The sequence below is a fragment of the Neodiprion virginianus genome, chromosome 7 (genome assembly GCF_021901495.1).
Source record: "Neodiprion virginianus isolate iyNeoVirg1 chromosome 7, iyNeoVirg1.1, whole genome shotgun sequence".
Taxonomy (NCBI): Eukaryota; Metazoa; Arthropoda; class Insecta; order Hymenoptera; family Diprionidae; genus Neodiprion; species Neodiprion virginianus.
Window position 1 is genome coordinate 18882741 of NC_060883.1, and position 15654 is coordinate 18898394.

At 34.2% G+C, this 15654-nt stretch overlaps 1 protein-coding gene across 5 annotated transcripts in view; it reads right to left on the reverse strand.

Annotated features, from left to right (window-relative positions):
* Window positions 1–15654, reverse strand: part of LOC124308439 (thrombospondin type-1 domain-containing protein 4-like) — a 68762-nt gene that overhangs the window by 21695 nt on the left and 31413 nt on the right. For all 5 annotated transcript variants that reach the window (XM_046771157.1, XM_046771155.1, XM_046771156.1 and 2 more), the window contains 2 exons: window positions 4400–4469; window positions 1141–1292 (listed from right to left, as the gene is read on the reverse strand). In XM_046771157.1, coding sequence (XP_046627113.1) covers window positions 1141–1292; window positions 4400–4469 — 222 coding nt within the window. The remainder of the gene's footprint in view (window positions 1–1140; window positions 1293–4399; window positions 4470–15654) is intronic.

A 15654-nucleotide genomic window follows, 5' to 3' on the forward strand; every position in this document is an offset into this window, starting at 1 on the left:
TATTTGGCAGTTTTTAAAATATACCAAATTTGTAAGATTTCGTTATGCATGATATTTGAATTTGTTTTTTTTTTTTTTTTTTCGATCCATGCTAAAACATACAATCGATAAAGAAAACGGTTATTAACTTTGAATTACAAGCTGAAGAAGATTAATGCAAAAACGAATAACAAGTTTCTATAATCAATATTTGTTAATTCTTATAAGCCTAAGAAAAATCACGAATTACGATACGCGAGAGAGAAAAGAAGAGAGAAAATATAGGGATGAGAGTTTTAATCTTGGGACAATTGTATCATAAATTTAAAAAAAAAAAAAAAAATGTATACATTTATGTATGGGACATTTTTTAATTTCAGCAAGGATTTTTCCTACTTTGGTACTCTTAAAAAGCTTCCAAAAAAATTTACAAATCTTTTCAATCACTCGTCTTCACCCTGTGATTTTGTAAAATCCATCTCAAAAACATTCAAATCTATTTTGATGAAACAAGAAAAAAAAAAAAGAAAGAAAGAAAACGAGGAAAAGAAAATAAAAGACGAAATGAATCATTTTTACGCAAGATTCAGAGTGCGAGCTCGTTCTTTTCTAGGTTCTTTTCTTTTTTTTTTAATCATTTTTTAATCGTTTTTACTATCTTCATGACCCGTTAAGAATCTATTATAAAATTACGAAGAAATTGTGAATGTGTTTTAGAACCAGAGTAGAGATAAAAAAAAAAAAAAAAAAAAATGCGGTACGCATTGTAACAGATTTTTAACATAGGTATGAGAATAGAAGAAACGAATTAAAAAAAGATGGGAAACAATTATTTAGAAATTGAAAACAAAAACCCAGGTCCCACTTCTGAATTTTGCGCGAAAATGTTTCACATTGGAAACCGAATGTAATTTTTTTTATTAATTTTTTTTTGTAGTTTCATAAACATCAATTTGCGTGTTTTTGAGACGAGTTTAAAAAATCGTAGGGTAAAGACGAGTGATTAAGGAAATGTTGAAATTTTTATCCCAAGCTTGTTAGGTGTCGTACTAACGCAGTAAAAATCCTTGGTGAAGTGAAAAAATTTTACGGTCAAACCGTTCTTTGAATTGGCGTGGAATGACCCGTATATGTATGTAATAGGGTGAGTTTAAACCGTACCGCATCGGAACGCAATCTCTAGCCTGGGACTGTATCCCGGTCCCACAGGATCGAGAACAATCCGACCACGCAGCCCAGCTTCCCCAATTCCCTCTGACTCGTTCCATGTTTTCCGAACTGCGAAGCATTTTTTCTTGAAACATCTGATGCACCTGAAGCAAAAATAATAAATTACCGCCATTAGGTATTGTTATTCGGCTTAGGTGACTTTTTTTTTTTAACAAAACATGAATTGCCATGAATTAAGGAATGAAATGGTGACGCCGTATTTACTTGGATATCAAATCAACATGATTCAAATTCATCGAAACATTGATTTTTAGCGATTAGTGATTTATATTGATTTCCACCTCATCGTGCGATTTTTGTTGATTAAAAATGATTGCCGAACGATCTTGACGGTTTTTAGTAATTTCGAGATTGGATAGTATCGGAAAAAGTTACTGTAAATCATTTAGAAAACTGAGTAATCATTAGAAATCAATGGAAATCACGGCGTAAACTAGAAATCAGTGATTTCTTCTTGAAAGATCTGATTCACTTGGAAATTATTACCATTGAATATTATTATTCGACTTACGTGAATTTCTCATTAAAAATGAATTGGAACGAATTACGAAATAAAATGGTGACGCTGTATTTGCTCAGAAATCAAATCAACATGATTCAAATTCATCGAAACATTGATTTTTAGCGATTAGTGATTTATATTGATTTCCACCTCATCGTGCGATTTTTGTTGATTTAAAATGATTGCCGAAAGATCTTAACGGTTTTTAGTAATTTCGGGATTGGATAGTATCGGAAAAAGTTACTGCAAATCATTTAGAAAACTGAGTAATCGTTAGAAATCAATGGAAATCACGGCGTAAACTAGAAATCAGTGATTTCTTCTTGAAAGATCTGATTCACTTGGTAAATTATTACCATTAAATATTATTATTCGACTTACGTGACTTTCTCATTAAACATGAATTGGAACGAATTACGAAATAAAGTGGTGACGCTGTATTTGCTCAAAAATCAAATCAACATGATTCAAATTCACCGGAACATTGATTTTTAGTGATTGATACTGATTTCCACCTCATCGTGTGACTTTCATTGATATAAAATGATTGCCGAACGGTGAAAACGGTTTTTAGTCACTTCCAGATTGGATAGAATCACAGGTAATCACTGGAAATCATTTAGAACACTGGGTAATCGTCGGAAATCAATGAAAATCACGGCGTAAACTAGAAAACAGTGATTTTTTTTCTCTCAACAACTGTTGCATTTGATGAAACTTTCGCCATTAAGTATTATTATTCGGCTTACGTGACTTTTATTCCTTAATCTAAAATCGGAATGAACTGTATATTGAATAAAATCATGGCAGCACATTTGCTTGGAAATCAGATCAATATGATTCCAAATGAATCACGGGACAATTACCGGAAATCATTTAGAACACTGGATAATAATCGGAAATCAGTGAAATCGCATATGATAAGACAGAAATTAGTAGCAAGTTGTTACGACGATTTCCATGATTTCCACCACGGATTACCGCGCGATTTCTTCAACGCAATCGTATCGCGATTCGTCAAGTGATTCCCAATGATTTACAATGATTGAAACCATCTCGACCAACTCCTTCCTATTTCCAACAAGTTTTAAGTAGTTTAATATTTCCATAGTTATAAAATTTGATTTCCAACACATCAAGTTCGTTTAATAAAAAAAGACTCCTCGAATAAAATTAAAACGTTGTTTTTTTTTTCACACCTAATCATCGTTAAAAATTCTTCACTCCAAGATTTGATCCTATGAAATGTATGAAAAGAAATCGGCACTAAATTATGGTAAATTTTGATTGTGAAAGAAGAAAAAAAAAAAAAAACGTTAAAAGAGAGAGAGAGAGAGAGAAAAAAAGAAGAATATATGGGTAGAGAAATTGAATCGATTAAATTTGCGGTACAAGAGAAACGAAGAATTGGATGCTTGGACGAAAATGATTCGACCGTCTTCTTTTGTTTTAAAATCACTTCTCTCATTTTCCCCGTCTGTCTCTTTCTCCTTCTCTCCTTCTCTCTCTCTCTCTCTCTCTCTTTCTCTTTGCGACTGTGGATTAATACGAGTCTGGACCGGAAGTCGAGGGCCCAGCCTTTTAGGGGGGGGATTGGGGGGCGTGTAATGGATGCCTTGCCAAGACATCTTAAAACGAAGTAATGGCTCAACTGTCTAATTTATCATGACACGGACTAATTCCGTTTGATATCCGTAGGTTATATCGGTGGCATACGGGTCAATTAGAGACGGATTCGGATGCTCCTTTCTTTTCACGATCATTGTTAAACACACACAGGGACACAAGAGTGATACACAAACGCAGCAGCGAGCCTCCGGTAAATACCCTCAATTCATCTCTAAATACCTATTTAGATAAAATATAACAACAGTTTACGCCTTTTCTAATGGTTATATATATATCTTAATATATATAAATCTCGTGTCACGATGTTTGTCCTCAATGGACTCCTAAACCACTTAACCGATTATAATAAAATACGCACACCATGTGCAGTTCGATCCAACTTGAGAGATAGGATAGTTTAAATCTCAAATTATAGTCGCAATTTTAATTTATTGCTAATTATTTGTCTGTTATTATTCGACAGTCACAATTATCTGTTAACTCCGAATGATTCTAACAGATGTCGATACCTTTCGACTGGGTTGAGTAAGTAATCAATGGATGGCGCTGCTATGGTAAATCTACGAACGTGTCATATAAGCTACACTAGCAACCCATCCCGGCTTCGCACGGGCATATAATAATATAATAAAAGAAAATACACAATGTTTACAGTGAGTTTCTAGAAAAATAACATTTATATTATTACTTAATATTATTATATGCCCGTGCGAAGCCGGGATGGGCTGCTAGTATATATATATATTCTTCTAGTCGGGTTAACCCCTTCAATCATAACGGTAAGTAATCTTACCAACTATTTTATATCCATTTTTTTTTTTTTTTTTTGGATATTTAGAGAATTTTTAACACACATTTATTTGCGATTTTTTTGCTATTTCTGATCGTATAGCAAAAATTTTGTATTAAAATCATTGCCTTGTTTTGTGAACAGTACTTTTGCAAGAAAAGAAAAGAAAAATAAAAAACTCGGATCGAATCGGAAATATGAAATTCCGATCTTAATCGATACTTCGCAGAGTGTCCGATATTCTGAAATTTTGCCACCGCAAAACTTACCTGAATTGGATAATTTCTGTACTCGTCGCAATTGACCGTTTGCCAAACGATCGAAGAAAGGATGACCAATCTGAAACAGAGATGAAATTCTTCCTTTATAAGCAGCAACAACAGCAGCGGTATGTCAATGAAGAATTGTAATATGATTTCATCGGCGCAACTTTGCGCTTTCATCCTTTTCACAATCGACTTGAGAATTGAGAGAGAAGACTGGAAATTTTTTAAATGAATGGAGGAACGAACTGAATCCAAGCGAAAACCCAAGTTGCCAATTTGGAAGCGTGTACTTAGATTTTTCAATACATATAACGATCGAGTCATCGATCAAACGTTTCGTTCTTATGTTGGAATTGATCGCTGAAATTTTTTTTCGATCAAGCTCGCTCGATCGATAAAGAAACGTCATTCCGATCGGACAAGACGAAAAGCTGTACGGATCAGAGTCAATGGAACTAATTCGCCCGAATGTTTCATTCTTGCGTTCGAACGGATGATTCAAATTTTTTACCGATCAGGCCCGATCGATAAATAAAGCATCATTCCGAACGGATAAGACGAAAAGCTGTACGGATCAGAGTTAATTGAACTAATTCCCGGCCACCATTCAACTCCAAGAGAATAAGTGTGTCACTTAAAGCAAGAAATAACGCATCGCTTGTTGAGAATTCTGGGAAGCTGCGGTAATTAATCATAATAGCAGAAGCGTTGCATTAAAAGCCTAGCAAATTACACTAGACGCATTCAATTCCGTGTTATAGACGCGCAGCGGCGTAGTAAACGCATTCTACTAATTCACTCTCGCGTAATGCGCAAATCGTAAATTGCAAATATCTACTCTCGACTCAAGTAGGTACGCGCTGTGCGAATTATGTCATGTGTCTCTCACGTTTCACAGCCTGTCGCTGTATTATTCATTTACGACCTACACGTTTTACAAAGCACATGGCCTCCGATGATCGGAATAACACTGTGCAGATTTCGAATTTTTTAAAACTTTTTTTGCTCTCTTTTTGAAAAATTACTTCCCAGCTATGACGGATTTCAAACAGCGAGCAAAAAATGCCACAGAAATTGTTGGTTTTTTTTTTGTTTCGATTTTTTTTTTAACGATACCCGTATTACTCAATATTTCCAGTTGATGCAACGAACGGAAATTTTTCTCAGCGCAGGATTAGCATCGGCAAAAAGTGAAGCGGCAGTAGTAGTCGAGAAAATAAAGCACTAAAAACGGCCCAACTGTCGATTTTTTGAGCAGTAAGACGGATTTTAATGCGGTTTTTTGCATTCGCTTCGTAAGAGCGCCTACAAACTTTGTGAACTAAATTGATTAATTAATTTTTTGAAAATGCATTATGGCATTAATAATATGCATTTTGCAAGTGCACTTCCAAGAGACACTAAATAAAAAATTTGCTACTCGGGGGTTTTTGGGGTCGCTGAACACGAATATCGCCACGGCAACCGTCTCCGAGGTACCTGGTGCCCAGGGTGGACAGTATCAACGTCTTCTCCTAGAGTTTTGGCGAAAATTGTGATCGAATTTGTCGAAACTCGTTGCTTGGGGGTTTTTGGGGTCACCGAATACGAATATCGATACGGCAACCGTCTCCGAGGTACGTGGTGCCCAGGGTGAACGTTTCAACGTCTTTTTCTGGAATTATCTTGAGTATTATCATTTTTACCTCAATTAAAGTATATTGTTCTTAATTCAATCACAAATTCGATCACAATTTTCGCCAAAACTCTAGGAGAAGACGTTGATACTGTCCACCCTGGGCACCAGGTACCTCGGAGACGGTTGCCGTGGCGATATTCGTGTTCAGCGACCCCAAAAACCCCCGAGTAGCAAATTTTTTATTTAGTGTCTCTTGGAAGTGCAATTTAAAAATGAACGCAAAATGCATATTATTAATGCCATAATGCATTTCCAAAAAATTAATTAATCAATTTAGTTCACAAAGTTTGTAGGCGCTCTTATGAAGCGAATGCAAAAAACCGCATTAAAATCCGTCTTACTGCTCAAAAAATCGACAGTCCATTGCTTTATTTCCTCGACTATAGCAGCGTCTGAGAAAGCCGCGCTGTTAAGGGTGGTCCAACTCCTCGAGGATCTCGAGGCGAGGCGAGGAGAATATATTCGATATATACCCGAGGACGATACGGGTGAGGGGGAAAAAAAAAAAAAAAAAAAGGAGGCGAAATGTGAAAAAGGAAAAAGACGAAAACGGGAAAGGAGCATAACCGTGAAATATGACGCACGCTTCGCTCGCCGATAGCGCATTGTCTTCGGTGTCGAGATACTCGCCGTTCGGCCACCGTGCATATTGTTCGACCGTTACAATGGACGCGTAAGTTTAAACCGACTCCTATTAAGCATGATCGTAACAACGGGGAACCGGACGATCCGAGCCAATCGGGACGAAGGCGGACCGATGGATCTGCGACCAAGAAACTGCGCCTTTTTTTTTTTTTTTTCTTTCCAATTTTTTTATTTATTTATTTATTTATTTATTTTTTTACACCGTTTCTCGGAGATCCTTACTCACCGAAGGCGGGAAAAATTCTCGAAAAATTCCGTCGCGTCAGTTTTTGAAGTTATACTTCTTTAGGCGCGTTATGAAAAACTGATGAGAGTGAAATTTCAAGATGCGCGCGCATCACTGTAACACAAAATTAACAGGATGAAGTTGCCCATTCAACCGAATTCATTAAGTCTCGCGTCACAACACGTGTTTTATTTTCATACAAGTGCGAATTATATATGTGGCAATAAAATATATTCAGTAGTGATTCAAATTGAATATTTGGATTAATATTATTTACTATTTGTGAATATTAGTGAAAAAATTGTGCTAAAATACTTTTTCAAGTGCTCCAATATAATTGAGGTTAGTTATCCGTATGTATTATTTATTGATATAAATTAAAATATCATTATTTGATATAATTAATACTAAATATTATTAAATTATCAATGTTGAATATTTATTATTGGTTTTTTTAATATTTACAAAATAAAGAAACAAATTTAATAGAACATTTAATAAAAAGTTCGTGACAAAAATTTAATAGATTATTTAAATATAATGTAAGACATCCGTTATTTGTTTTATTGTTTTTTATTACATACTTCTTTTCTTTATCATTGTGTGACAGAAGATTTTGACATGTTGTGTATTTTTTAATGATGCCAAAGAAGTATAACTTCTCACGCGCGTACATAAGTACACGGACCCATTTTTTTTTTTTTCATTACAGGTAAAAAGGTGTCATAGGCAAAAGAAAAAAAAAAAAAAATAAACATGGAATGTTAAGTACATTTCATGAATAAATTGGTTTTTTTTTTTTTTTTTTTTTTTTTTTTATAATAAATATTGTTCAGTTCGTTGTGACGAAATCGTGGTTTTTTCGTTATTTTTATGCTTTTCTTTTTTTTTCGTTTACGCGAACACTTTGTATTTTTCAAAAATACCGTAAGCGACGGAGGGAAATGGAAGTGATATTTGGATTCGGCGTTATCGAAAAAATAATAATTGTCGACAAAAAAAAATTTTCCTCAAAAGGATGTGTTAATAATGCAGGAATTGCTGAATAATAATATGTTAGAAAATATAATGTTCGTTGCATGCATTCGAGAAAAAAGACGATATATAATATATTTAACACTCAATGAACGACGAATTCGCGTTTTACTTGACATGTTGATGTGTATTGATAATTAATAATGAATTGTTATTAAATAAAGTAGGAAGAAATTTTTGAAATTCAATTTGGTATAAAAAAAAAAATCGCATTTGAATGTATTTTTGACTTTGAAACGTCGATAAAATTTCGATTCGTTCAAATCGTTCCGTTCCACTCACCGATCATAAATTCTCTGTTATAATACAAACATGAGAGAAGTAAAATTTTCACACAACAAGTCGCATTGAAAGAATTTCAAAGAGACCAATAAAAACAAGAGTTGGAACAAATTTCGTGCTCACAAGTTTGAAACGAATCCATCGTAAAGGCTGAGAAATAAAAAAAATAAAATAAAAAAAATCTACCGAAGTCCATAAAAAAAGTTTTTTTTTTTAATAAAAGAAAGCATAAAAAAAAAATACATTTAACAAACTATGAATCGAATTCCTTCGCCGTTCACTCTCATTTCATACCTATATATATATATGTTGCAGCACTTAAATTTCAGAATTACGTGTCGCACAAAAATAAGCATACGGACACATAAATCAATGTCATATTATGAAATTGATCCACGATCTTTGATACGTTCGTTCCAACTGTAAAGAGCGTTCGAATGTTTTTTTTCTTCACATTTATTGGAGTAAATATTTCTCACCTGAAAAAAGATTTTTGAGGATTTTTTTTTCATCAGATTTAAAAAGAAAATTAAATGAAAAAAATTGTGTTCAAAAAATCTGAAAAAGAAATTCGAGCGTTTACTGGAGTTGTAACAACGGTATGAAAAATCGCTGACACTGAGAAGACTTCAACGTCAATTTATCGTTGCACGAGCGTTAAATTTTCGCAACAGTTGCAGGAAAATCTAGCAACAGCGATCGTAGTGAGAAAAAATAGCAACGGATACTAGACTTTCCGGCAACAGCCAGAAAACTAATTTTAATTTTCTACCTAGAAGTATATTTTTCGAGATTGTGATAAAAAATGAAAATATTCCAGGACTGAGCGGTAACCGCAACTAAAAATTTCTCTCAGCGAACAGACCCAGATCGATTTGGCACGGAATGCACCATATGCGTGTGATATATTATTATCTAATGTTCCATAAGGTTAACGAAAACGGCTGTGTACACAATGTAGCAATCACTGTAAATAGAGCGAGGAAAGGAGAAAATAAAAAAAAATAAAAAGTAAGAGACGCGCGACACATCATATTATGTTGTTGTATTAAATACATAGTCGCGTTTCGTCATCGCGTCGCGACCGAATCATCAGCAGCCTGCCCGGCGTCATCCGAGGTGCTCCGCGTTTTTTTCTCTTCGCTCCGCTGGTCAATATGACCGTTTCACTATTCTACCAGAGGTTACCGCTCTGTGTCATACCTACTTCATGGTGTATACTACAATGCGCAGAGTAAGGTGAGCCGAAGAAAGTAACCTATCAAATTTATGGTGCTGGAAGGACCTGTTTACTGACTGAGAAAAAAATCTCTGCCGTTCGGATAAATTTTTAACTCAATTTTAAATGGAGTCAGTGGCAGTTTGGAAATTCCCATTTAAAGAACGGGCAAAGAAAATTCTTTTTCATTAAAAATGGTCAATATGACCGTTTCACTATTCTACCAGAGGTTACCGCTCTGTGTCATACCTACTTCGTGGTGTATACTACAATGCGCAGAGTAGGGTGAGCCAAAGAAAGTAACCTATCAAATTTATGGTGTTGGAAGGACCTGTTTACTGACTGAGAAAAAAATCTCTCCCGTTCGGATAAATTTTTAACTCAATTTTAAATGGTGTCAGTGGCAGTTTGAAAATTCCCATTTAAAGAACGGGCAAAGAAAATTCTTTTTCATTAAAAATGTTACATCTTTTTCCCGTTCGAGATAGGTCCGTTTAATATCGTAAATTCGATAGGTTAGTTTCTTTGTCTCACCCTAACGCACAGAACGATTATCCATCTGTCTCTCTACTGTACAGTTTAATGCGCATGCGCTAAAATTTGAGAGAATTTGTAACGTTTGTCAGGGTGACCAACAGTCGTAAATTCGGATGACGGGTCGCCGCGATGTTTGTAATAACCTCAAAAATTTTCACAGCTTTCTGTGACGATGAACGAAACTTTTTTAAAGTGAAAACTGTGAAAATTTTTGAGGTTACGTCGGTGACGGTTGGTCGCCCTGGAAAAAAATTGCCCCAGAATTTTAGCGCATGCGCGTTGAAACGTAGAAGACGACGAAACATTTTATCGATAGATAATCACTGTGTACAACATGCACAGTTGGAAAAACAATAAGCCTGTAAAAGATCGGCTAACTAATAAGGTAGTCATAGGACACAAAGTGAGTTGACCTCAGTGGACGATTCATTGTCGGTTGTTCTACGGTCTTCAAATTTCGTCACAAAATGTTACCGACGCTATTACCCGTAAATTGTTTATTCAAGTAGTGTGACTATCGATCGGATTCTTTACTCGCCTCTTTATGATTCACCAAAGTTTTCCCAGACGTTAGACTTTTGTAAAATTGAATTCTGAATTCCGGAGGAATTTACAGGCTCTCAATCGATTCACGATTGATTAAAGTAAATTCAGGCTAAAATCCACCTTTCATCTTCGACGATTTCCGCCAATAAAATGTCGGTAACGTAAGCTTTTCAAAAATAGAGAACTCGCAGAGTTTTCGATCAATTTTCACAGCACTTTTACACACCAACTTTAACCGTGGATCTAAATTCTCCGAAATTATTCAAAATTCTGGTATATTCGATTGAATTCAAAAGTATAATTGACGAGCTGGCAAATACCTGGCACATTTTAGTTTCCACTCATGATTGACGATCGACTTTTGGGTCCAACTGGCCCCAATTTCGTTTCATTTATCAGCTGTTCGCGGGTGTATAATATGACACACTTAATTATACATATTTCTATTTTCAAGCAATAAATATATTTTCAAGCATGCATGCGTGTGTGTATATAGGTATATAGTTGTCATAATTACAATAATAACAATTATTATTATCACTATTTGAAGAATATATTTGTGTTATGTTATATTTAGTGGTACATTACTATAACTATTGTATATATTATATCCTATGTGCGTATATTAAATTCTGGCAAGACCTCGTATTATTATTATTATTATTGTTGTTGTTGTTGGTATTCTTGTTCTTGTTACTGTTCTTATACCGTTATCATAAATAAGTGTTGATAGTGGTTCTGACTATTGTTATTATTGTTGTTGTTACTATTATTATTGTCATTATTATTATCATACATATGATGTACATTGAAGGGGATTCAATGTCAATAACGCATCGATGTTAAATTTATCATGCACATGTATAATATGCCGTGTATGTGTATATGCATATAAAGGAAGAGGAAGACTCAACCGAGCGGAATTTCGTTCTCCAATTTCTGTCTCGTGTTATCTATCTAATTCTAAGACGTATCAAGAACCGAGGCAGACGTTGTTATACATATGGTGTCCCATTTTTTCAATCAAAGAAATAACCGTATTCTGATTTTAAGTAATAAAAACGAAAAGAGTAACTAAAGGAATGAATATTGGATACGAAAATGAGGAAAAAAGTGTCCAATAATATCGGACGAATAAGATATAATTTTTAAAAAACGACAAGGTAAGGCAAATATTGTGATTTGCGAATATTGATAATTCATAATTTCTCACAAATATGCGTATTTTTTTGTAGTAATAAAAACTTCAATTTCGACAAACTGGCGGGAAAAAATTTTGCCGTATTTTACCAGATTATTCTGACTTTGAGTAAGAGATGAAAAAAAAAAAAAGTTGGTAAAATTAAATCAGATTTATCTAAAAAAAAAATACGAGCATTTACAAAAATTGCATATCCTTTTAAACGAGGTTACGTTTTTCGCACGTATCGTTGCCGAGTTAAAGACTTCCGTGTTAAATTTTAATATCCTAACTACCGATCCTGATTGATGCCTTGTAGAATGCCCTATATATTACGTCTTGTATGTAAAATAACTGGACGTGATTTTATCTGCTCATACGGTTGCACGAGCAGGGAAACAAAAAAAAAACAACGTCAAAAATGGAACAAGGAATAGGAATGATAAAAAAATTTTATATAATAATAAAAACGATACCTGTAATATAAATATGCAGAAAGTGTATGAATATTTAATATGTATTCATAACGCGATTAGATAATTAGGTGGACATATTCAATTTCAAAAATTCATACCAAAAGTATCAATCGTCAGATTTTTTTTTCTCGAGTCACAAGTTTTGTCAAAAATTCCAACACCTAGTCTAAATATATATGTACGAAAGTGTGCGAACTTGGTTCAGCGATCTTGATGCTGATATTCTCTTTGAAAGTAGGGTAGAAAAGGAAAGGATCCTGAAAATTTCAGGCCGATACGATGAAATTTGGCCGCTGGGGAAATTTTTGAAATTTAAAAAAAAGTCTGCTTTTCAATAATTTTTTAAAATTTGTATCTTAGCTTCTAGTTAACTCAAAGTCTCGTTCAAAACGGCATTCTTCTCTGTTGACCTTCCACTTTCAAGAAAAAAAAAGAAATAGATTTTTAGTTCAAACCGAGTCACTGCTTTAGCGAAATTTTACCCGTTTTTGAAATGTTCTCAAATCTACAGTTTTCAATGTAGAGGGTTGACCAACTGCTGATATTTTTCATTCAGGTCTATTCCACCGATATCTTCCCTACGTTACATTAATTCCTTCTATTTCTTTAATATATAGCCACAAAAAGCCAATCGATTTTCGAAAAATCGCTATTTTCAGATAGCTGTGACTTTTTTCTTTGAGTCTCGATTTGCTTAAAAATTTTCAGTAAATTTGGTCTATCATATCCCCAACAAGTCCTAAAAAACTTCAACTTTGAAATCGAGCTAGGATAAAAGCTATGAATTTTCAAATTACCCGAAAATTGCATTGAAACCGATAAGAATTTTATTCGCGTTACGAGATACGTTGGTAATAAAATAAAATAAATAAATAAATAAATAAGTAAATAAATAAAGAACTTCTTCGCTAGATTGAATCGATTTTCGAAAGTGTTAATTACTGCGATAAGTAAAATCGATCGGATGATCGGAGATTCGGTAAGCTTGCGTGATAAATCGTCGCACGCGGCTAAAATAAAAGCTGGTTTCTAAACCCGATCTATAAACCTAGGCTATAGGCGATTCGACGATAGACGGCATTTGACAAAGCCAACGTATATATACACATTATATAGGATCAACAGCGATGCTCAACGCGCCCCGTCGAAATCAATTATTCAATGATACTGAACGCCCGGCTGGTTCGCCGAAACGAAATTTCATCCGATTTTATCTAAAATTAATATCAGATCGGTCGTCTGTGATTTTTTTATTTTTTATATTATTTTTTTTAATTTTTTTTTTATTTTGGCGTTTCTTATCTTTGATTTTTTATTTTTTTTTTCTCTTTTGCTTTTTATACTTTCATTTCTTATTTTTCGTACGAAGGGAGGAGGGGTAACTGATCTACGATTCCACGCGTCGATCTCGATAGTTTTCGATCATCGTGACCGAAACTCTTCCATCAAGCGAGATCGATCATTGATCTATGCATGGGGATATTCTTTTCTCAGAAGAATAAAAGATCCGTAAGCCTCGATATTTTTTACTACGTTCGATCGTCAATCTCTCTCTTTCTCGTTGATTATATAGCTTCTAGACATTGATTACATATTCACGTTGAATTTATTGAGACTAAATTTTTGAAAGAAATAAAGAATATTTTTCAATTATTGAATAACAGATGTTTGAGATACCGTTTCTGAAGATATGATTTTTCCTTCGTACGTTTATTTTCAAAGCCATAAAACACCAAATGTCTTGGCATTACAATTTTTCTGAGACTTGCAACTACAGGTATTTGTAACGTTACAAGAGTGCAAAAAAAATCATTCAAAATTATTGTTCAAGACTATTTTTGCTGTATTTTTAATGCTTGCAAATTCTTTGATTCACACAACGCGTTTACTTTTAAGCTAATATTTTATAACGTACGTAATTGGTATTAAAAAAAAATATATATACATATACATGCAGAGTAAAGTGAAGATCGTTTCAACGTTGATAAATTTTCAAAATACACGATATTCATAAAATGACGTTGAAATGACACTTGAAATTTATTGGACAATTCTGCCAACACAAAATATATGTATAATACAAAAATGAGTTTATTCTTCGTGACGGATTTTCAAAATTAATCCCACATTTCGTTTCAGTAGCGAATTAATATCTACTATTGATTGGTTAGAAAAATTAAATTCAACTGCAGATTTAAACTCCGAATTGTGTCTAATTGAGGCCAAGAATAAGAAACAAAAAATAAAAATAAAAATTCGACTAACGAATCAACAACGCGGTGAATATAATCGGTTTTTCGTTTTTTTTTTTTTTTTACCCAACGCCACTCGAGTTATCTTTTTTAAATTCTTCGCTTTAATTATCGCAGGATAATTAGAACAGTCCGTCCGTAAAATTTAATAAAATCCAAACGACTAGCGGTATTCAGGAAGAGGTGTTTCCCCAAAAATTAGTGCAGGGAACGAAGGAAGGGGAAAAAAAAAAAAAAAAAAAAAAAATAGAATTCGTTCAGTCAGATATTTTCGTGAGCGTGTAGAAATATTTGGCAGCAATATTTCGTCAGCTGGTGGAGTTCGGCAAAGCGTGTAACTAGCCGAGAGTGTTCTCCGGTATTTTCATCCCCGGTTTTTTTACGGTCGACAATTAAAGCCGAAGCTAGCCGTGCACTCGCTCCACATGCTACTCGGCTAAAATTTTCTCCCTGGCATCTTGCGGCGGTGAGAGAGAGAGGGAGAGAGAGGGAGAGAGAGAGAGAGATTTTCTTTTATTTATTATTATTGTTTTGTTTTCTCGTCAGGCTGCCATAGCCTGAAGTCGTTGAATGACGTGAAATTATAATTCCGTAAAATTAACGTCCCGTATGTTAATTGCAAAAAACCGGTCGACGCCCTGCCGCGTAAGTTTAAAGCTTACAAAGCGTAATATCCGACAGTGCGAAGTGAGATGAAATGCGTTCAGCAGCCGCTGCAACGATACGTTTTTATCAATTTTTCATTGCGAGATAATTGCGCGTTAGGGATTTATAAAATTATATTACAGCTCGTGAGGTGCGCTGGGAAAAATTTCATTTGCCACGGTAACTAGAAAACTTGAGCAAAACAGGTATCGTTAAAAAAAAATCGTTCGAATATTGTTGAAATTACGAGAAAAAAATTCGAAAATTAAAAAATACACTTTAGAAAAATCGTAGAAATTTTTTTTTTAAACCTGGTACCGTGCGTACAAAATTTCAAGCAACAGTCTACAGTAAATTGACCTCTGCTTCTATTTTTTTTTTTTTTTTTTTATTTATTTTTTTGCTCGAAAAAGCCCAGACATTATGAATTTTGCAGCAATATTTTTTACATCCGACGCTGTATTTTTGGGATTTTTTCTCAGATTTTTCGATCACGGCCATCGAGGTGTTCCGAAAAAAAAAAAAAATCCAAAAATT